General features: G+C 40.4%; 1 protein-coding gene across 1 annotated transcript; it reads right to left on the reverse strand.

Moving 5' to 3' along the window:
* Positions 1–553: 553 nt before the first annotated feature.
* stac3 (SH3 and cysteine rich domain 3) lies at positions 554–21,225 on the reverse strand. Its single transcript, XM_041798626.1, has 13 exons — positions 20,981–21,225; positions 20,037–20,074; positions 9,138–9,216; positions 8,289–8,442; positions 8,009–8,106; positions 7,790–7,850; positions 6,415–6,512; positions 6,143–6,209; positions 4,013–4,062; positions 3,784–3,866; positions 3,548–3,599; positions 3,245–3,382; positions 554–2,989 (listed from the first exon to the last, which is right to left on the reverse strand). The coding sequence occupies exons 2-13, from the start codon at positions 20,042–20,044 to the stop codon at positions 2,882–2,884; spliced, it is 996 nt and encodes a 331-aa protein (XP_041654560.1). The 5' UTR covers positions 20,045–20,074; positions 20,981–21,225; the 3' UTR covers positions 554–2,881.
* Positions 21,226–24,287: the final 3,062 nt, after the last annotated feature.

The following is a 24,287-nucleotide window of genomic DNA, read 5'->3' on the forward strand; positions in this document are numbered from 1 at the left end:
TTCAAATCACATGATTGTACCACTGATTCCCAGTTTAAATTTTTTATTTTGTTCTCAAACTGTGGAACATCATTCTTCCTAATTCCTTCTTTTCCATCATTTATATTTGGGCGGTACAAAAGATTTTGCAGTTGTTGTTTTTGTTTCTAGTTTAAAATGTTAAAGATATCAGCATTATTTCTCTACCTTTAATTATTCATCTTGGTTACTAATGGTTGCTTATATTTAAGTGTTGTCTCTTTCATATATTTCTCTTATTGCTAATTCTACACATATTGTTACCATTGTCAGTGGCATTAGAAACAAATAAGTTTATGCTGGATATACAACCAGGACAAAGTCTCTCCTCTGCATTGTCCTATCAACTTACATGTTCAGTGCAGCTATGGGAAATGGGTGAGTAATGTGATTCTGCTTCTGCTTAAGGTTTCTGCTTGTTTAAAGGATGTTTCCTTGCCACTATGACTTTGCTTAATGTTGTTTAGTGCTTTGCTCATGGTGGATTAATGTTAAGTCTTTGTAAGTAACAAAACAAAGAGCACAGTGTAAGATGTCTTTGAGATAACATTGCTTATCAATCAGAGCTTAACAAAAAAGGTTTATTCATTATCAGGAGGGTTAAACACTTGCAATGAACTCAACATGTCTCAAATTTATTTCACACCAAATATTTTCTTGGGATAATACAAAGCTATCAGAAAAATCAGGCTTAGTGGAGGAGCTCCCTCTGGTGCAGCACAGGCAAAAGTTTCTGAAATTTCTTATTGATCATACCTTTAAAGTCCATGTAAAGTGAAATCCAAAATGTGTTTCTTAACACACTAAATATGTTGGAATAAGGTTGCTGTAAACGTGTAAAAACACTGAGATCACTGTGCGACTGACCTTTTTTAATTTTGATTTTTTGTATTATTTTTTATTATTTTTCCTGACTTGGTTTAATTTGGGCTGGGAAAATACATGAACCCATGACATCACTGATATCTTTTGAGAATGACCCCGCCCCCCCCCCAGCACTATGATATAAAATCACTAAGCAGTTCAGCTCAGTACAGTCTTTTGTTACCTGATGACACTGCCGTCATTGGAAGTTAACAGTCAGTTACATGTTTATGTTCACTGTGAGGTTAATTGCCCATATCTATCAGCCACAGTAGACTACAGGTCATTAATAGTATCATAATGGAGAGATTGTTCCATAAAACAGTAAAGTGAATCCCCAACTTCTGTCTCTCCGCTGTTGCACAGAGCCAGACAGCTGCATTCTGATCAGAAGCATTTTTTTCTTCTATGAGGGTGTGGCTTCAGCTTATTCAACTGACAAGAGTGGATTTAATTAACTCATTTTTCATGATTTTAAGCTTAATTGTTTATACTTAGAGATGTTTATTTATGACTGAAAATTAGCCTGATGGTTCACAACACAGTGCCTGTCATACTATGAATCTAATATAAAGATTTTTTAATATCACTTTATAGGGACTTTAAATTCAAAATGATGTATCATTATTTTCTAGCATTTTTCTCTGAATTGTGTTTTAGATTCTTTTTTTTTTTCAAATCCTTTATCATCTTAAGTTTTAATAATAATAACAAGTATTAGTGATGCACTTTGTGTTTCATAAATATATTTGGTCCTGGTGAGAACATTTTTTCTATCCAGAACAGTAACATCCTGACTTGAATCTAGATTTCAGCTACTTGTCATGTCAGAATCATTACAAAGCATGAATACAGGAAATGATCAAGGGCCAAAGTGGCACAATATGTATATTCTGCATGTCAAACAAGTTAAATTTGTGTATCACAATAGCATTCAGAGGTATTCATTAAACACCATAGAGTTTTCAAGAACACTTCAGGTTGAACAATTGAAAAAAAAGGTCTTAGAGCATTTGCCTGTTTTTCAATAGCTACAAGGGAAAACATTTGAAACTGTTTTTAGCACTGTAACTGCTACACATTGTTTTTGAAAAAGAAAAGTTGATCTAGAAAAATCAGCATGACATACGTGTTGCACATGTTAAAATGACTTTGAAGCATCTATTTCAGAGAATAGGATGGACCTCTTTAATGCTTAAAAAAGTGATTGTATCATTTCTAATTAAATAAAATACTATGCAAAACGATTAATTTGTAGGCTATACCACAATTTGTAGTGTCATTTTAAATTGCAGTTTTGCTGAATGAGACTGAAATATACTATCTACATCAAAAAAGTTTAAAGGTGTGTAATATTTTGCCTAGTAGCATTTAGGGGAATTTGGTCAGAATTAAACAAATATGTTAAATATTTTATTTATTTTTATTTAAGTAGGCCTATCTGAATAAGTATTAAAACACTTGAATATCTAAAATCATTTTATTTTTATTCACTAGGAATTAGCCATCAATTTATACGTGGGAAGGTGCCCTCCACCAACTCTGCCATCTTGTATTTCTCCGTTTTGCATGTTTCTACAGTACCACAGAAGAGACCAAATAACAGATGCACTTTTTTCAATTCCACTGGTTGCCACGGTTACTATCATAAATAAGGGTCACAATCAAGAATCTGACTGTTAGATGTCACTATTGAAGCTAAGTTGTGATTTTCTCATGAGTAATTTGATTTAATAATATGTTCCCATTTGTTGTCAAATCTCCTTTTGTCCATTTGATCTAAAAGCTTTAATAGCTGATTGATTAAGAAACAGCTCAGTGCTAGATTCTATTGCATCCTATTAATCAGTACATTTAGTAAGACCCTTCTGCAATTCTTTCAGGCTTCCTCAACAACCCATCATTATTCAGCAGGCAGTTACATAAAGAATCTGGGCATTGGTGTTACCAAAACAAGAGCCATTACATCATACAATCTCCACAATCTCCACTTGTGTCTTTATGTCACAGTAATCTCCTCCAGCAGATCAGCGGGGAAGTAGCCCAGCTTGCGTCCAGTGCTGACCTTCAAGTAGCCACCTTTCTCATCTCCCTTTTTGACCACAATCTGAATAAAACAGTGAACATATTTAAACACAAAATATTGGCATCATCAACTTGAATTATCACATTCTACATACAGCTCATTCTATAGTCTGAATGATGCACCTGTGCTGCTACTGAGGGTACAAACATTTTTTCACTACTCAAATTAAAAAAAATGTAGTCACTCAATTTACTTTACTTTATTTCTAAATCATCCAAAACTTGATTTCAGAGATTTTGCATGTTGTTAATATACATGAACACAGCAGTGAAATACCTGATCTTTCTTCAGTGTGATTTGTCCCATTTCTCTGTTACCAACAAAGGAGCGTGTCACCTTAAAAACTCTTTCTGATGCTTTCACTTTTATGAGGTAGTTGGTAGGGAAGTAGCCCGTTTTCTCCCCCATCTTTCCCTGAAATTAGAGAATGAGCAAATTTTATTCTTTGCAGAAACTTGAATAAAAAAGTGTGAAGTTCTCATAGTTGTAACTAAGTTAAAACCAAATTTACCACGAACTCAATTAGAGTACAAAAAAGGACCAAATAAAGGTCAACAGATATAGAGTTGATAACCTTACCCTCCACCATTCTTCATTGGAGTCATCTAGTACAGTGATCCGATCACCAGGGCTGGTACACACAAACAAAATAAGTGTTTGTAATAACTGATTTTTTTGTGTAACAGGTAATTTTAAAAGGGCTGTTTTTGCTTTAGGGAAGTAAAGTAGGTTTACTTGAATTAATGAAGAAATAAATAATTAATATACTGTATAATAACTGCATTTTTTAAAGCTTTTTGTGTCTTTAAACATACTGGAAGTCGAGGTCATCTTTCTCTATTGCTTTGAAGCGGTAGAGGGCCAGATAATAGTGGGAATGGGAGAATGTTCCCTTAGCCTGTTGGTAAAACAACACAGATGCCACACAACAACTGTATTCTAATAACATTGACATATATGCAGTATTGCAGCTCATGAATAAAGCTGCACTTCAATAAATTATCAAAGCAAAACTATTATGCTTTGATGTGTCTTTTTTTTTACCTTGTCATCAGCTTTGTCTCCTCCTTTCTCCTTCTTATCATCAGGCTTTCCTGTGTGAGCATTGCAGTCATCATTAAAACCTTTTTCTTTTGATGGATGTTATGACTGGGTTTTGTGTTTCAGACTTTTTTCTGTATATCAATATCATGACTGTTACAGAAATCTGAACATTTTATCTTTGACCACAACCACCCGCCCTTTTGGAGAACTATAGGCACCCGCCTACAGCAGCACTGTGGTAGGAACAGAAATATGCACTAAGACTTTAAAGTTACCAACTGCAATGCTGCCCACTTTCTATAAGAACAATAAACAGCCGATAAATATTTCTCTTGCCCTTGCAGCCACACCCAACCCTTGCTACCACCCCAACTCTTATGACTGACTGACATTTACCAACACAAACTTGCACAGCAGTATGACCAAATGATAAAAATTATCTGGATGTGAGTCAAAAAAGTTCATCCTTAAAGAGGGGGTATTATACTTTTCCAATTTTTAAAACATAAATATAAAGTCACAATGTTGGGTGTCCATACTCCACGTATGCAAATTTTCAAACCACAAGATAAATGTATGTGGCACTAATCTTGGAATTAGGGTTAGGGTAGACTGTAAACTGATGAAAACGGTTCATTGTGAATCTCTCCGAGATCTTCCCGAGACGAAATTTCAATGGAGCAAACTGATGAGGTCATCGCAATAGGATCTCCTGACTGGTTCGTCCGTGCTGCCGGCAAAGCAGAACAGATCGCCTCCACAAGGCCTTTTAGCCATTTAGCCATTTAGTAACACAGTAATTAAACACTTACCAAACAGATACGTCCTGCTCTATCCTTCGCTGCTGCTGGTTTTCTTCCCCCTCTCCGTCCAAACCACCAGGATCAGACTCCAGGTCTAACATGTACGGACGTATATCAATATTCGCCATATTTTACTCAGTCAGACCAGTTCATTCAAAGTTTTCAACTACTAGCATAACAACATAGCCACATTGGAGGGGGCGGGCACAAAACATTGAGTCCTGCCACCGGCCAGCCTCCGGAAAATCGGCCAATCGAAGGAAAGCAGGTCTGTGGGGGGGGGGGGTTTACAGAGACAGCAGCGAAAATGAAGCGTGTCAGACGGAGGTTAAAATGAGGGTTTTTCAGGATGCCAGTGTGAGAAACATGAGGAGTTTTTTGAGCTGTAAACCATTTAAAGCTACTACATGGGTATCAGAGCGATGGTATAAAGCCTTGAAAAAAGGCATAATACCCCTCTTTAAGGAGACAGGATTAATAAAACAAAGAGATATGTTTTTCAGATGTATTATTCCTGGCAATGGAAGTTCAAATCCTGATGGCTCAGTAATGGCTGTTGCGAAGGCATATGCTAGCATAAGCACTACTGAAGCATGTGCTACCTTTAGGTACCATCACCAAGTTCAGTGATCAACAGAACATTAACTGCCACTTAAACTTGAGGAGCAGGAAGCACTGTACCAAAAGCTAGCCTGCCTTCAAAACCACTGTCAAATCCAACTTTTGAAGTCATGAGATTGCAAGCAGCACCAGCATTGCTGCTCAATAAGCACAAAATGAAAACTCAGAAAATTAAAATAGGCCTAGATAATGCTGTGGATATGTAAACTCTGTGCAAACTTCTAAAATAAGTCATCCAAATAAGTGTGTGTATATGTGCATGTATGTGTGCATTTGCATGCTCTTTATGTACTGTATGTGTTGTTCAGTAGAAAAATTTGCTCAGCAGAGGTCCTTTTTTGGAATAAAACTGTTGTACACGTCCTGACCCTACTGCACATCTTCTATCAGGATATCAGAGTAATGGTGCATATATTTTTAAATCTGACGTTTGTTCATTCACCTGCAAATGGCTCACATGTTGACTCAAGGAGACTCTAATATTATTAATGATTTAGACACACTTCCATTGTGACAGCCTTAGTGCATTTTGCTTTTCATGTGTTGTTATTGGTATGTTGTTTCTTGTATGCTACGTTGCAAATGGCAAGAGGGCATCATTTCCTCTTGCTTAGTGCTACACAATGCTTGCACTAGACCTGACCCCAACTAGCCTATGTTGTTCCCTAACAGAGACCTTCAAACAGCTATATTATTTTTCTTGTACCTTCTCCTTCTTCATTCTCTTTGGGCTGTTGGCTCTCTTCTTCTTCCTCTTCCATCATCATCATCATCTAGAGAAAAGACGTTTTTCATCAGAAATAATAATTGGAAAAAATGTTTCATGTCCTTTCAGAACATTCTGTATAACCTAATGATGTATCTGCTCATGCTTAAACAGTTTCCTCCTCCAGTGTTATGAACCTTTATTAAATGAGAAATAGACATGTTGAAACATGTAGGAATTACACTTTAGTTACAGTTATATTTCACACTCACATTTTTCTTGTCATTTTCATTCTTTTTACGCTCCTTATTTGCCATGATGACACCGACACGCAGTGTGTCAAAAACAGGATCATTCCTGTTTGGGTTGTCTGTTCAAGAACAGAGAAGTCAGTTAGGTAAAAGGACAGATTACCATATTCACAATTCTGTATGTTTTCATAGACAATACACTGATACAAGCCCATAGCCAGGGGAGGTGGAGGGTTTGAAAAAAAAACCCTGGTCACTACCAAAGCTCAAGAATTTATGATTATGATTTTATGTATTTATTGACTGATTGATTGATTGAGTGATTGATTTGGGGTTAGTGTGTGTCCCCGATGCCCCATAATGCTAAAAAAAAAATTCAAACCAAACAAAAACCCTTTTCTTGTTAACAGAAAAAAACTTTTGTGATTGTCCTTGAAAATAGAACTCTCGTATGAGAACATACAGCACAGCTGCATGTCATAAAAATCATTATGTATAAAAAAAAAAAAAAAAAACTGCAGAGGAGAATGCTTTCTTAAAACTTCACCTGCCCCTCAGTATGTGTCATTCACTCCCACAGGCACACAGAAGCTTTAATGAAGGTGGGTGGCATAAAACCCCCATGTGTTGTTTAAATTATTTCTTTTCCAGTCACAGTTTTAACGGGTGCAAAAGCAGCACAATCCTTTGTGAATCAGGTAGTCAGCCATTATGAAGCTTTACTCTACTTTATTTGACAGACGGACATTATAATCAAACATATATTCAAAGAACTGGTGGCTGTCATTGACAGTCAGAAAGAGCATTTAAAGTCTGATGTCTCAGTGGGACATCAACAGCATTCATCCTCTGTAATGTGCTGTTACATATGTGCTCAGAGAAATTCTTTATTGAAGAGTAGAGCATACTTTATCAATAAGAATGGAGCATGTACTTATCACATCCTCTGTGTCCTATGTAGTATCAGATTTTTTTTTTTTTTTTTTTTTACAAATAACATAGAACATAGAAAGTTAGTTTGTTATCCATTGTTATTAGTTACCTTCTCATTTGTAAAGGAGAAATACATCCAAATGTCATACTTGCCTTGCTATGCCTTTGTGTTGCCAATACCAACATTAATCTTCTTTTTACATCATTTGTCATTCTAACATAATAAGCATCAGCTATCCAGAACCATTTGGGCAATTATTTTTGGATGGCTCAAACTCATGAGAATTGCATTGTCCTCCCAATGCCACCCTCAACTTTGAAACTCAAATCATTTGCTATTTTTATGAAGGGAGAAACTGCAAAAAGGTCCAACCCCCTTTCCGCTATGGTTGCTATGGGCCTGTGATGAATACAGAATTAAGTCTTTGTATGTATAGAAAATACTATCTTTCTGTTGACTTACTTGGATCTGGTTGGTCACTGCTGTACAGGGGGGAGCTGTAGGCCCTCCTGAAGCCAGGAGGCTTCAGGAAACAAGATTTTGGGTCAATATTTAAAGTCATTGTATGAATATTCTTATCATGAGGACACAGTGATGTGAGTATACATTTAAATGTTCTACTTTTCTGATTTAGGTGAGTAGATTATTTTAATGCTGTTTGACTGCAGGAATAAGACTCACAATTTTTCCAAAGCATCTCTGGAACTCGACATAGGACTGACATGAGTGGTGGATGTTGGTTTTGCAGTTTTTACATCTTAAAGCAAACTTGTTGTTCACTGGAAAATAAAGAAAGCGTCAGTCAAACGTCAGTCTGAAACAGAAGCAAAATACAAAGAAGATATATCACATTTTCTATATAAACTATTGTAATTTTGTTTGTGTGGTGTTTTTTTTTTTTTTTTTTACATTTTATTTTACTTTTTTATTTTCTTTTGTTTTCCATCTTTTTTCTACATACAGACTATCATGCGAGCACAGACATCACAGAATTTGGGCTTCTTGCAGTAGTGGTCCTTAAACTTGTGGGGTTTGTCATTGACCATGACAACCGGCTCAGGAGGTTCTGGTTCCTTCTCCTCTACCTCCACCTCCTCCTCGTATATGAAATAGACCTGAACACACAAAGAGCAAATTCATTTCTTACACAACATAGGGAAGCAGCAGGGAAGCATGGGGAAAATAACAGATGATAATGGTACTATGTGAACAGAGGGTAAGGATAAAAATGTGATAATAGTTCATCTTTTCCTTTAAAAGGGAAAATGATGTTAATTTTGTATGAAATATTTTTTAATAAGTTGTCTTGATATCAGGTGTTGCACAACATTCCTCCTTAATGTCTTTTAATCAAGACTCGTTCCTTGCATTACATTGAGTTAGAGTGAATAATGGTACAATCCATATGACATCACGATACACAGCTGTTTTTGTTTGTGCCCTTGCACATTTGTTCTGGTAAGGTATATTACTTATTCATAGCCATGCTGATTGATGACTGTAATTTTGTAATGACAAATGAAGTGTGCACACAGTTTTGTATATAGTTTGATGTTTAACAGATTGGCATTGTGTTGTTAAGTGTCACGTTCTGCTTTATAGAACTGAGGCATTTTTCTAAAACCCAATGATAACCCCTTACATATAAGAAGTAGTGTGTCCATCTGTGGAGGAAAAAAAACAAGACAAAAACACTGAGGGTAAAGGGTACTTTTTCAATTGACTCTGCACTATGTTCCTGTCCCAGCTGGTGGCTATTTAAAACCATGCTGGAATTCCATAAGGGGGTTTACATGGTTCTGTTACTCACGGTGTCTCCCTCCTCTCTCACAACATTTTCTGGAGCTGGAGGGTTGTCATGGATATCCACAGAGTTTTTGTCATCCTCCCTGACACACAGACAAACAAAAAGCAAGTAAGAACAAATCTGGTTGCTAACTATATTAACACTGACATGAAGAGATAGTCCTCTCCTTTTAATTCTTTATTTAGTCTAATTGTACATACTAAACAGACACGAATGGAGGGAATAAACTTAGATGGTAAATCATCTGCAGCTATAAGCTAAGGTGTAGTGCCCACTGTGGTCCACTACTTTCCAAAGACAGTCAAAAGAAGTAGCTCTCTCTTCTCCTGCAACAAAATCCGTCTTTTTTCTTTTCATTTGTAACCTGGGTATTGTTTCAAAATAATCTTTTTCAACCTAAAGTCCCAGGAAACTTAGTTCTAGGAACTTTTTTTCAAGAAACTGGTTTCTGTGGCCCACTCTTGTCTACATTACCAGGTCAGAAAGTCCTGGGAAGATTATGGAAATCAAGCAAGTACAGTAGTGGGAAGTATAGTAGTGTTAATATTGATGAGGTTTTTTTTTTTTTTTTTTTTGACCTTTTTTATTTATATTGGTAAGTATTGTAATGATGGGTCTGGGTTGGGGGAATGACTTATAATCCATAAAATTTGATCATAATCATATCAAATGTCTGCGTTGGTGCTCAGTCATCCAGGTCATGGGTGTCCAACGCTTGATCCAAACGAGGACCTGTTGTTCAACATTTCACCTTTCCTCGAAAAAAGCTTCTTTAAATCTGGCTGGGGCCTGAAATCTAATGGTGCACCTGCCATCCGAACCGGGCCATATTCTATCCGTGCTGAAGCCCATTTGACCCCCTCCCCTGTCCCCCCTTTGGTCCACACTCACACTGCTCAACGCATCCAGGCCTGGGCACGGATATGTCACACACCGACGTCATCACAAGGAGAATCCACCATTGATGAACTTATACGTGCTGATGGCTCAGTATTTATAAGTATTGTTTTTTAGGCTTTGAAACAGCAAAAGATTTATACGATATCTAATCAGACACCAAAGTTATTTCAGCTGACTTGGGATCAGTAGGCTGCGTTAACTGTTCTGAGCCCAGTGAGGAGAGACAGAGTGAAAGCGGTTCGTAGTGGAGAGTTATCGCTCACAGCATATAATCTGGAGCCTGATCAGAGTTCCAGGCACTTCTGCTAAATGAAACCCTGACTTTTTAACTCGTATGAGCCCTATACAGTCATTATTCTGCGTGTCTGTATACTGTCTGAATCCCCCTGGCATTCCCCTATGCGTCATGAACTGTGCCATCTCTCTGCGTATGTTTGGATTACTTTCAGTGCTGTGCCAAACAAGCTCTCATGTCATAGAAAGCCTGTATCCAGAGCAGGATTAAATGTTCAGTTAAAAGATTTTTTTACCTTGTAGAGAGCAATTTAACCATCTGACGAGAGCTGAAAGTGAAAATTCCGCAGGATTAATACACGATGTTCGGTGCAAACGTCAGTGATCAAGATCACAATTTCACTTTTTGACATGAAATAGAATTAAAGGTAAATTAATTCAGTGGATGATAGTATGGTATTATAATCTTATAATAAGAGAGGTTAAATCAGCTGTGTGATTAACCCCAGCACACATCCACGTATTTGGCACTCTCCTTTATGCACGGAGGATGAAAGGTGTTTGTTTCCTGTGAGCTGCTGTTTGTGACTCAAACAAGGGAAGAAGCTTTATTTCACTAACCAAAAAATCTCTCACAGTCATTAAAACCTGACTTTGCTAGAAACTGTTCAGAAATGTGGACTGGACTGGGATCCATTAGAACGAGGTCGTATGGAGCTGTGCAAAGTTAAATTCTTACGCTCTTATAAAATCTTTGTAACTTGTAAAATAAATCGTTCTCGGTATCTCTCTAGAAAAAATCCTGCTGTCTCTTGCATGCAGTTGCTGCTGCAGCCTGGGATGCTCTCTGCACTCTGACGTGGGTCCTATTGTTGTTACTTCATGTTACGTCACATTCCCGTGCTTGTGCTCCTTCATTTGCATCCGTGCCGTGTCTAGGCCCACCTTGTCCTTCCGTGGTGTGGACGCAAAGCATGGCGCGCCAGAGCACCAAACAATTGCACTCACACTGGCCAAATGTACCAGACATTAGGCTGAAACGGGCCCAGGCACAGTACGGATAGCCATGTGTGAGTGCGCCCTAATGTGTTGTTTCCATCAAAGGGTTTGGTTCCGTTTGGTATGGCACAGTAGGCACTGGTTTTTGACTGGTTTCCATCAAAAGTTGGAAAGGGGCTCAAATAACGGCTCGTACCATCTATGGACTCTCTTGTAGGGGTGCCAAGCTTACCTATCTGTCCCTAAACGGGGGAGTTACAAACACAATAGACACACCACAGTTTGCCTATTGGTCAAAAGAATCATCACTTCCCTAGTGACAGTGCCAATAAACACAAACACAGAACCTGCCCTGTTTAAACATGCAGTATTTTTTGAAAGAAGAGAGTATTACCAGGACAATATTAATCAATGATATCAGCGCACAATACCACCCCATGGACAACCTCGGAGATACAGACCTTCCTGGCAATTGTTAATGACGAGGAGGTGCAGAGGGAATAAGACAGCGCTATGAGAAATAAAAATGTGTTCCAGCTGGTGGTAGCCTTGCCAGCTGGATTACAATGCTACCCACTGAGAGTATAGGTGTCAGTGAAAATGCAAACTATTTTGGAGTTACTACCGAATCATGCCAAACCATACTCAGTCAAACTGGACCACCTGGTGTCCTGTAAAGTGGAACTAATGTCAGGTATGCTGTTGTTAGGTCGACGGCATTAAGTGATGTAACTTCCTGTTATATGGAGTTCACAGTAAACATGACTGCAAAGTATTCATGGCCTCTGTCTCTTCACTATTAACGTAACATGGTGTCAGAAGGAAAAATGGAAGTTAGACAATATTTGAAGACGGACTAAACCTGCCTACGGTGTCACGGACATTAGAGAGGGAGGACGGAATGATGGAAAGTGAGGCACTGGCACCACAACTGGCGCCACCAGGCAAGTTCAACTTCAGCAGTACAAGTGAATGGCCGAGATGGATGAAGCGCTTTGAACGCTACAGAATAGTGTTAGGCATGGACAAACATCTCAAGAGTTTCGGGTGAATGCTTTCATGTATGCTGCCGACAATGATGCCGAGGATATTTTAAGTGCATTACCTTTAACAGAGGAGCAGAAAAAGTCATACGAAGCTGTCACGAAGACATTCACTGCACACTGTGTTAGCAAGAGGAACGTCATATACGAGAGAGCCGAAATCAAGAGCACAGTGAAAGTGTAGAGCAGGCGTCGGCAACTAAGTTTGGCCACGGGCCAAATTTTTTTCTGACCAACTCAATGGCCAAAATTATACCTTCATCAGGCAAAACCTGTCTTTCCTACAAAAAAAACCATTTTTTTCTCATCTATACTATTATAATAGTACAAAAACGTAATTTAATAAAGTTATTTATTTAAAATCAATGAATTTGCTACAGGCTGTTATTATGTATTTATTTGATCTTTGAGCCAAGCTTGTTATTTGTTTTAATTCAATGAAACAGATTTTGCGCTTTGTCTGTTACAGTGGCAAACAGAGAGCGATTTTTTTCTCTTTTTTCTCAGAGCACACACGTGCTAATTAAATTCCAACCTCAAGCCAGTGTGCTTCTGAAGTCAAGCAGATGCTGCTTTATTTCATTTTATCATATTTTGTCATGACTTTTGAATTAATGTTCTGAAATCTGAGTGGAATTGTCGTTTTTTGTGAGAGCAAATATATATATAATTTTTAAATCAGTTTTTTAGTCAATATCATCTGGTGGGCCAGGTATTATTGGCAGTGGGCCAATTTTGGCCCACGGGCTGCCAGTTGCCTACCACTGAGTCTTTCATAACAGCAGTGCACATGCTGAGCGAACACTGTGAATTCGGAGCCCTGAGAGAGCAGCTAATACGGGGCCGAATTGTGGTGGGCATAAGAGATGCTAAACTGTCAGAGAGCTTACAGCTAGATGCTGATTTGACACTAGAAAAGGCCATAACCAAGGTGAGACAGAGTGCAGCAATTTAAAAAGCAACAGCCTGTGCTAAGAGGAGCTCAGCAGGCAACCAGACAGGTTGAAGCCATACACAAAAAGACCACAAGAGGGCAGAAAGCCAACAAAGATAAAGCTGAAGGCCACTCATCTGAATGTGCCACAAGAGGAAGCACCTCTGGAAGGACTGCCCTGCATGTGATGCAGAATGCAGAAAATGCCACAAAAAGGGACATTTTGCAAAGAAATGTAGGTCAGCTGATGGTGTGCATGACATTACAGAGGCACCAGTGGAGAGGAGGATTTTGCCTTCCTAGGTGAGATGTGTTCTGACGGAATAGGGGAGTGGAATGAAATGATGTGCTTGAACAGAGAAAAGATTGTTTTCAAGCTGGACACAGGAGCAACAGTCGCAGCGATACCAAGCAGCACTCATTCACTGAAAAATCACGGGACTCTGCAGCCAGCCCTCAAAGTGCTGTATGGACCAGGAAACCACAAATTGGATATCAGGGGACGGTTTAAAGGTAAACTGAGTTGTGGAAAAAGAACAACAGAACAAGATGTTTGTGTTGTTGTGGGACTGTCCCAGCAGACAGATTTCAAAGCTCAATACTCTGCAGTGTTTTCTGGTCTAGGAAAGCTCAGTGAGCCATACAAGATAGAATTGGAGCCAGGCGCTGTCCCATATGCCCTGCCATCCCCACAATGCATGCCCCTGCTGATGCGAGAAAAAGTGAGAGCAGAGCTACAGCGTATGGAAGAGATGTGATTTGACCCAACCTACACCATGGTGTACTGGAATGGTCATGGCACCCAAAGCTCATTCAGAAAAGATACGACTGTGTGTGGATTTGACACATCTGAACAAGTGAGTAAGGAGAGAGAGACATATCCTCCCAGCAGTAGACCACATACTAGCTATGCTAGCAGAAGCAAAGGTGTTCACAGAGCTGGATGCAACCTCCGGCTTCTGGCAAATCCCATTGTCGGAGGAGAGCTCACTCCTCACAACATTCATCACCCCATTTGGGCGATTTATGCTTTCAATTGCCTGCCATTCAGGATTTCATCTGCCCCAGAGCATTTCCAATGACACATGTCACAGATGTTGGAGATATGTGACAGCATAGTGTGTCATGTGGATGACATTGTGGTGTTTAGAGAGGACATGAAACAACATGACCAGCGACTGCATAGGGTCCAGAAGAGGCTACAAGAAGAGGACCTGAGAGAAACGTGAGTTTGCAAAAGACTGTATCATGTTTGTGGGCCACCACATCACTGCATGGGGGTGACACCAGATCCAGATAAGATCAGGGCCATCATGGAGGTGCCTGAACCCGACGAAGTTGAAGGGATGAGGAGAGTGATGGGAATGGCCAATTATTTTGGAAAGTTTTTACCTCACCTTGCATCATACACCCGCCCGCTTAAAGACTTGCTCAGTGAGAGAAACAAGTGGTGCTGGGGTGCTCCACAGAAGGAGGCGTTCCAGAGACTAAAATTGGAACTGAGTTCACCACAAGTGTTAGCCCCATACTCACCCACAGCAGAGACATGTGTGTCTGCAGATGCCTCATTGTTTGGTCTTGGAGGTGTCCTAAGCCAACAACAGAAGGATGGAACATGGAGACCTATTGTGTTCATCTCAAGAGGCCTATCTAAGGCAGAAAAACATTACGCACAGATTGAGAAGGAGGCTTTGGCGGCAACATGGGCATGTGAGCACCTGTCGTCCTACCTCGTTGGACTAAAGTTTAAGTTGGAGACAGATCACAAGCCTCTGCTGCCACTTCTGAGCACTAAAGCTCTGGATAAGCTTCCTCCAAGAATACTGAGGTCCCGCCTGTGACTGATGAAGTTCACATTTGACATTCTGCATGTGCCAGGTAAACATTTGATAACAGCTGACACATTATCATGGGCTCCTGTGAAACATGCCTTCACACAGGAGGAGAGAGACAACAAGGCTGAGACCAAAGTGTTTGTAGACACTATTATCCAAAGCCTTCCAGCTATAGATGCAAGAATGAAAGAGATTCAAGAGAAACAAAAGCTGACCCCGTTTGTGGAAAACTGATCAAGTATTGTGAGACTGAGTGGCCGAGAAGCACGCCCTTTCTCCAGAACTCAGACCATACTGGCCTGAGAAAGAGACCCTCACAGTGGCAGGACAACTGCTTCTCAGAGGTCAAAGAATCGTGATACCCAGCTGCATGAGACAGGAGGTGCTCCAAAAACCGTCACAATGGTCACCAAGGGATTGTCAAGTGTAGAGCAAGAGCCCGCCAGTCTGTCTGGTGGCCAGGACTGTCGGTACACATCAAACAACTGGTTGAGAGCTGTAACACCTGTTCTCAACACAAGACTGAACATAGAGAGCCATTGACGTCCACACCAGTCCAGGAGAGGCCCTGGCAAAGGGTGGGTACAGACTTGTTCTTCTGGGAGAAAAAGACTTGCCTTCTTGTAGTGGATTACTTCTCCCGCTACATTGAAGTAGCTCACCTTAACATAGCCACCGTCAACACTGTCATTGCTGCTCTGAAGGAGGCATTCAGCCGTCATAGAATACCAGACACAGTTGTGTCTGACAATGGGCCCCAATACAGCTGTGACACCTTCAAAGACTTTGCCACAGAGTATGGATTTACCCATGTTACCAGTAGTCCAAGGTACCCACAGGCAAATGGGGAGGCTGAGCGGGCAGTGGCTACAGTAAAAGGACTTTGGAAAGGAGGAGGGGAAAAACCATAGACTGTAGAAAGAATTGGACAAACCCCGTGTGACGTCAGTCGTCTGCTTACAATAGGCAGAGTAAAATGGCTTTTGAAGCCAATCCGTTGATGCTTCCATATTGAAATCGTGGTCTCAACCGAACTTTGGATCAACCTAACAGCCCGCCCACTAGGCACGACTTCCTGTCAGCCTGCTAGCTAGCATTCCAGTTGACAGGAACGGAGCCTCTGCCTGCCGAGCTATCTGTCAATCAAATGAGACACACCAATCACCGTGAAGTGAGGTTTATCCTAAATATAATCCAAACAATCGTGGTACAAAAAAATTCACCCCCCATACAGTGAGAGCACAATAAGACACTAGCTGAGACACTTTTGGTGTTTTGAACCAGGCTGTAAACCAGTTTATTCTGTGTGTCAAAACCGTCTGTTTAACATATGTGTAGACGGAACTTCCAGTTTTCCTGCAGCCAGCCTCAAGTGGACAGTCGCGGTATAGCAATTTTTTGCACTTCTGCATTGGCTTCATTTTTTAGGACCAGAGGTTGCTGCTTGGGAAAAACTCAAGGCATTGATGACATACCGAGCCACACCTCTGGAAAGCGGCTACTCCCCTGCACAACTTCTCATGGGAAGACAGCTGCGCACCACTATACCACAGCTCCCAACAACTCTACTCCCTCTCTGGCCAAACATCAGAGGTTTCAGGAGGTCCGAAAAGAGAGCAAGGAGAACCAACACAACTGGAGGCACAGAGCCCGTCCATTAACCCCACTGCGATCGGGCCAAAAGGTGTGGCTCCCAAGAGAGAAGATGCAAGGGACTGTCCTGCAGAATGCAGCAACACCCAGGTCTTACATTATACACACTGGTGAAGGTCAGGTTGGGAGAAATCGCACTCACATATGCACAGTGAACCACCCACAACCCAAGACAGTGGCTGATACACCTTTAGCAACCCACGAGCCAGGTAACACTGACACACATACTAACATAGCAAGAGACACAAACATCATCAAACAAACTGAGGAAAGGAGTACGCCAAATGTGACACATTCAGGTCGTGTGTCATGTCCTCCATAATGCCTAGATTTGTAAGTCAAAGTTAGAAGGACAGGAGTCTAGGTACGGGACTGCTTCGATAAAAAGAAAGTGTTCATTCTAAATGTTCTTTAAAAAGCTTTAAAAAGAATTTTGAGTTTTGATTGCTGGGGTTCCAGTAAAGTATTGCATTTAAGCAGGGTCCTACTAAAAGGGTGAGGTGTCCTGTAAAGCGGAACTAATGTCAGGTATGTTGTTGTTAGGCTGATGTAACTTCTTGGAGTTCACAGTAAACATGACTGCAAAGTATTCATGGCCTCTGTCTCTTCACTAATAACGTAACACCTGGTGGAAACTGAGCTTAAGCCTACGTGAACCATTAGAATGTTGATGATCTGGGTGGTCACCTGAGAGCCATTGGCAGAGTCCTTGTTGGTTTAACCTCAAAAAAGACCAGCACTGCATCTCCAGGCACTATAGTTCCTGGGCCTTTGAAAAGTACTACCAAGGTTATTAAAGTGAACTAAAACTAACTAGATAACCAAAACTAAAATGTGAAAAAATCAATTAAGTAACTGGAACTAAATATAAAACTAAGCTTAACCAAAAAAAGAAAACTAACTGAAACTGTACAGTGCATTTACAAAAGTAACTAAAGTAGAATAGAAATAGGGATAAAATATGCTTTGTTTTAGTCTTTGACCAACCATACTGGCTGGCACCTAAACACTCAAGCCTGAGGAGTAAAATGGCCTGATTTGATTAGTAAAGACTTCACACAGTGGTACTTTTAAATCTGGAGTTGAATTCAAACATCATCTGTCAATAAATCAATGACAAGTGAGGAGTAGCCTGTCAGAATATATTTTTAAAAATGTATGTAGTTTCACCCAGCCCAACAAAAAGCTGAAACTAACACTAAAACAAATAGAAACTAAACTAAAACAAAGCATATTTGCAAAATAAAAACAAAACTAAACTGAAATTGAACAGAGAAAGTGAAAACAAAATAAAAATAAAAACTAATGTAAAATCCAAAACTATTCTAACCATGAGTACTACCCCCTGAGTAGGGACTTTTAAAGAGGAAGATTTTTTTTTATTAGAACTATATATTGGTACTGGTTCCTGTGGGGGGGGGGTCCTTGTACCTGGGTAGAGTTCCTGTTATCAAAAAGCACCTTAATATGGGACAACTGTGGCTCAGTAGGTTTATTTATTTATTTATTTATTTATTTATTTATTTATTTATTTATTTATTTATCAGTTTATTTTTCAGGGACAATACATAAGCATTGCTGCATTTAATTACAGTGCAAAGACATCTAAACATGGCTAATTTGCAGTCCTTGTCCCTGGTTAGGCTTTTAAGAAATAACATATGATACAACAGAGTAAAATGGATATAAAAGACTAACAATGGCAGTAGATATAAATGAACAACCACAAAAAATGCATAAAAACAGCAGCAGCAAGACAGACATAAACATGCAGCCACATACATAGAAGCTAACAGTAAGGCAGACATAAACATGCAGACGAATGACAATGACTACAATGACAATTAAGAGAATAGATGAAGTAGCCAAGAACAAAGATAAAAAGGAGTAAAATGAGCTGATATAAAACTTTAAGACATTTAGCTTAGTGTTCACAGGTTTGCCTTTGCTTGAACCATTGTTTTACTGAGTTATTGAATACTTTGAAGTCAGTCTGTTTTTATTTCTGATGGGAGAGTATTCCAGATCTGTGGGCCTTTAACTGAGAAAGAGGACTGACCAAATGTTGTTTTACATTTTGCTGGTTTACAGTCTCCACTAACTGCTCCTCTTGTAATGGCTCCTTTACTGGAGTACTTTTAAATCAGTTCACTGACCAGTTGTGGAGCAAGATCATTCACACACTTGAAAGTCATTTTGATGAACGAGAAATTTATGAAGTTTTTAAAGCTCAATAAATTATACTTTACAATGGTTCCATTTCATCGGTTTCTGATCTAGTATTTTTAAGCTCTGTTTATACAAGGACAACAGTGGTTTGATTGCTGATTGAGTGGCCTGACCCCAGACAGTAATACAGTATGAAAAATGTGATAAAATCATTGCATGTAAGTAAAGCTGGGCAGCCTTTATTGGTAAACAAGATCTTATGAGTCAAAAGCAATTCAAGTTAGTCCTGATAGTTGTTAGTCCAGGACAACTCCTAGATATTTAGATTTGTTTACTTTCTCTATTTCCTTCTGATCAATGTTTATTATAAAAGGTAGAGTCTGTATTCTCATAACCAAAAGGGGGTGAATTTCAAATCATATATCTCTGCATCTTAGGTAGCTGAAGAAATCCTTTATCTTTTTAAATTCCTTCTATAGTTCTCAAAAAGCCTCAGAAATATTATTTCCCCTGAGTTAATACCTGTAAAATACAATGTCCTTGCTCCACCACCATTTTAATCCAAAATCACTGACTCTGTGACTGAAACTGTAAACTAGGGCAGGTCAAATAAGTAATTTGATGTCCTCTCTCCAGAATGAACTCTAACATTTTGGCCCAAATTATTTGTTATTCATTGTTCTTTTTTTTTTTTTTTTTTTTTTTTTGGTTTAAATGATTTGCCGAATTATATGTAATTGTGTTTGAAGTTGAAAAGTTTCAGTATTAGTTTCACACAAAAGGAGCAACATACACAAAAAAGAATCTCACTTTGGCTGAGTGAACATTGGGAGTGACACTTTGACCTCAGCTTTGTCTAGTAGAAGTGTTGGTCCCCTACCAGTCCAAATAGAAGTGGAAATCAATGTGTTCTTGGAGCTATACTGTGATTCTCCTTTATTTCTAATGATTGTTTTAAGTTGTAATTATGTCAGTCGTTTAACATGTAATGCTTGAACTGGACTGGTGAACAGCAACAAATGCTTGAGTTGGCATAACACAGTTGTCATAGAAAAATGTCATGAAGTTACTTTCTATGGATTGTGCCAACATTAAATTTATTGGCCTATGAATTGATTTCAGAAAATATACTTACTGGTCCATTCTGTTTGATTGATGTCAGTGCCTTACCACCTAAGTAAAACAAAAACATGTCTTATCAGTTGTGTTCTGAAGAAAACTGCAAGGATTTCAAGTTATGTGAATTCATTATATCATGGATTTTTCATATGATTTCATCTTGTATTTCTGAAATTTACCAGTTAAAATGTTTTGGTAAACTGTTTAGTCAACTGGAATACGCCCTGGTTAGGAATAAATTTTTAAAAAACATAACATTTATTTTATTCCTTTGGAGTTGGGGAAAAAGACCAAACAATTCAAAACCAACAAATGAATAATTATATAAAACCAGCACTCCTAGTCATGTAGCCTCTGAAACACAGGAGAATAATGATGAAGACTACATTGTGCTTTATTATCATTTCCCCTCACTACAAGTTAATGACTGAAAATGTGGACAGTAACATCACTGAAACATTACACATACAGACAAACTTTTAAGTGATGTATTCTCATCTTTACACATATTCATGCCCTTGCATACACTCACAAATTCATAGACCCACATACTGTGGAGGGGCACTTGTCTATTTGATCCAAACTATTCTGGGGCTGTGAAATCCAATCTCATCACAGCTAAATTTGGATGTCTCCACCAGTCACAAAAGAAAGGCAAACTTTAGAAAAAAAAAATAACATCTGATTTTGTCTTTCTGAAATGATGGAAATATTCTAAATTTTTCTTGTATTCTGGTAAAAATCTAAAGTTTTTTTTTTTGGTGTGTACCTTTAAAAAATGAATGAACTGATTGACAGGCTTTGTCACAAGCAAATACTTACAAAGCAGGGAAATAACCTAAGGCTTCAAGTTTTCAGAATTATCCTTGTAGCATGCCTCTTGACAAGAACAAAATAAAACATGCAATTCTGAGGAAGGAAAGGAAAATGTGTGAATCTCTGTGTGAATGAGCCCCATACCTGATGAGCGTGGTACTCCTACCAGATCTGAATCCAACAAACCAGCCGACCAAACTGCTTCCTCCCCTCTGGCCCCCCAGATTTTGTGTTGGTTCGCAAGTTCTTTCTTCTACTCCTTGTAAATTTTCTTTAGGTAATTTCTAAAATGTTCAATGTGAGCTCAGATATGTATTTGTGTACTGATCTATCTGTTGTATGGGTAATTATTTGTGTGTATGTGTATGTGTGCTAAACTAGGTACTCGTGTCAAGCTGACTGTTTCGAACAGCTGGGACCTCAGACCGAGCACTGATGACGAGGAGAAATCAGATACTCCTGTCACACATATATACACCTCTTTCCTTGTGCCTTGTTCACAGACAACAGACTGAGACAGTTCCCTGATATTTAAAGAAGTATAGCTGACTATACTTTTACTTTTTATTCTGAAACCAAATTTTTGACATTACAACTGTGTCGCCTTTCTAAAAACATTTTATCCAGTCATACACCAAAGTGCAGAATTAACTGTGTATTTGAATTATTCCAGATGCCTTTCATTATAGGCATTATTTCTGTTGCATTTAAAAAAAATCACAAAACCATGTTCATAATATGCCATGCAACTTGGGGCTTTAAAATCTGAGGTTAAGTTTCAATCAGATATTAAATTACAGAAACACTGGATGTATTTTCAAGGCTGCTTCTCATTTAGTCTAAATATCTTAAACACACATATAAATGGTAAATACACCTTTGTATGTTAAAAAAACATGAAGTTCTATAGAAAATGTTAATGAGTAAATTAAAGGGGACATATTTTACCCTGTTAAGACAAGTTTATATATGTTCTCAGTGGTCCCCAAAACATGCCTGTGAAGTTTGTTGCTGAAAAACACTCCAATATTGGATTTTTGCATGCCTTAAAAGCCCACTGTTTCAGCCCCTCTCAGAACTAACCATTTCTATGTCTGTGGCTTTAAATGGTAAATAGCTGCCTGGGTCCGCTCCTGACCACACCCCTCTCAGGAAATGGACGTGGCACTCCTGATGTTACACTGTTACAGACACTTTTATCCAAAGTTAAGGACCCGACTAGGATTTGAACCATCAATCTCCCAGACAAAAGTCTGTCATGATCCCTGTCTGTTAAGTCTATTTTTGTTCACTTTTATTTTTTGCACATTCATGTCTGTTTTATGTTTTGCGTGTTCTAATTTTCCTTTTCTGTTTTAGATTGATTCCGCTCCGCTCACCTCGCCCCGCCCTTCCTCACTGACTCCCGATCCCTCATGTGTCACTCACCTCGTCTCCTCCCACTGCTGCTCTCCGTCCTGCATGCTGCTCCTCACACCTGTCCTGCATCACTGATTAGTCATAGTATAATACTCACCTGCACACTCACCTCCTTGTCAGTCCGTTGTTCTCCTTAGTTCACGTTCCGGCTCTTTAGTTTGCTCTCGTCTTGTCTTTTGTTACGACTCTGCCAGTTTTCCCGACTCTGCTCTTGCCTGATCCCTGCCTGTACCTTTGCTGTGAGTTTTTGGATCTCTGGTTTTTTGACTCGGACTGAATTAAAGATTCTGATTTTTGGCTTCTCCTCAACTGGTCTCCTGAGTGGTGCATTTGGGTCCTGCCTTTTTCTGTGTTCTAGTCCATGGTTCATGACAGAACGGACTGACCAGAATGGACCCAGCAGACTCGGATCCAGTTCGCCACGCTCTGAAGATTCAGGGCCAAAGGATCGCGCAGCAGGAAGAACAGATTGCCTCCATGCACACCTTCATAAGGGAGATGACCGCGCGCCAGGAGGCGCTAATCCACGGCCTGAGCTCCCAGCTGAACTCCATTGTCCAAATGGTCCACGCAGACACCCCTCCTGCCGCTCAACCTGAGGACGCTCCTGCCGCGCTTCCTGCCCAAGACACCACGAGCTCTCCAGCTCCGCCGGTTATCTCTACCACGCTGCAGCTCTCCCGTCCAGAAAAATTCTCAGGGGACTCCGGAGATGTGCGAACCTTCCTGACTCAATGTGAACTCCATTTCGAACTCCAGGCCTCCGCGTTCTCCTCCGACAGAGCCAAGGTAGCGTTTATCCTGTCTCACCTCTCTGGACGCGCTGCCGCTTGGGCCACGGCGGAGTGGAGTCGGAGGTCGGTTATCTGCTCATCGGTGACTGCCTTCTCTCAAGCCCTCCAGCAGGTGTTCCAACAGATCCCTCCCGGACGTGAAGCCTCCCACGCTCTCCTCCGGCTGAAGCAAGGGAGACGCCGCGTGGCTGACTTCGCCATAGAGTTCCGCACTCTGGCCGCGGAGAGTGACTGGAACCCTGCGGCTCTCACTGACGCCTTTTTCCAGGGACTCTCGGAGTCCGTCAAGAACGCCATGGTTCCCCTCGACCTTCCGGCCGAATTGGACCCTCTCATCGCCCTCGCCATCAGGATCGACCGCCGCCTGTCCGAGCGCGAGAGAGAGAGGGGGCGCTCCAGCCACCGTACATCTCCGCCGCGCAGTTGGAGAAGAGACGCCTCCGACCTTCCCGCACCGGGTCGCCCTCCCTCCTCCGCTCTACTGCCCCCAGGACCCAGCACCGAGGAGCCCATGCAACTGGGTCACACTCGCCTATCCCCGGAGGAGAGGCTCCGCAGACAGAGGGACGGAAGGTGTTTTTACTGCGGTCACTTAGGTCATGCTGTTAGTAATTGTCACGTCAAAGCTACCCGTTACCCTAAGAAGCTCCTACAACCGGTGAGTGAAGTCATCACCTTGAACATTATTAACTATGTCCGACCTCAGGTAGAGCTCTGCACCAACCATGACTGTTTTAAAGTTCCTGCCTTAATAGACTCGGGAGCTGAAGCTAACCTGATCCATTCTCGTCTCACTAGGACCCTAGCTTTGAACCTGTTTAGACTACCTCGTCCTCTGGAGGTGAAGGCCGTAGACGGCTCCCTGCTGGGCAAAATCACTCACCGCTCTCAATCTGTCCAAATCAGGTTCCCAGACTCTCACTCCGAGAGGATCAGTTTTCATGTGCTTCCTGACATGACCCACGACATTATCTTAGGACACCCCTGGTTAGCTCTACACAACCCTCAAATAGATTGGTCCACGGGACAGGTTCAGGGATGGGGAAAGAAATGCAGAGACACCTGTTTCCCTAAGAGGTCTTCGGTAGAGCCTGTTCCCTCAGCTTCAGATCTAATTAATGTTCCTCCATGTTACCACGATTTAGCTGAGGTTTTTAGTAAGCAAAAGGCTACCTCTCTTCCACCTCACCGTGACTATGACTGCCCGATAGATCTGCTACCTGGTTCTTCTCCCCCTC

This window comes from Cheilinus undulatus, linkage group 11 (assembly GCF_018320785.1).
Source record: "Cheilinus undulatus linkage group 11, ASM1832078v1, whole genome shotgun sequence".
NCBI lineage: Eukaryota > Metazoa > Chordata > Actinopteri > Labriformes > Labridae > Cheilinus > Cheilinus undulatus.

Bases quoted from the DNA above. Each gene is read 5' to 3' on its own strand.
- stac3 (XM_041798626.1), bottom strand. The intron at 6,513-7,789 runs GTAAGTCAACAG...GTTCTTGAACAG, and splicing joins CAGTGACCAACCAGATCCAA to ACAACCCAAACAGGAATGAT. The intron at 3,383-3,547 runs GTAAGGTTATCA...CTCTAATTTCAG, and splicing joins CCAATGAAGAATGGTGGAGG to GGAAAGATGGGGGAGAAAAC.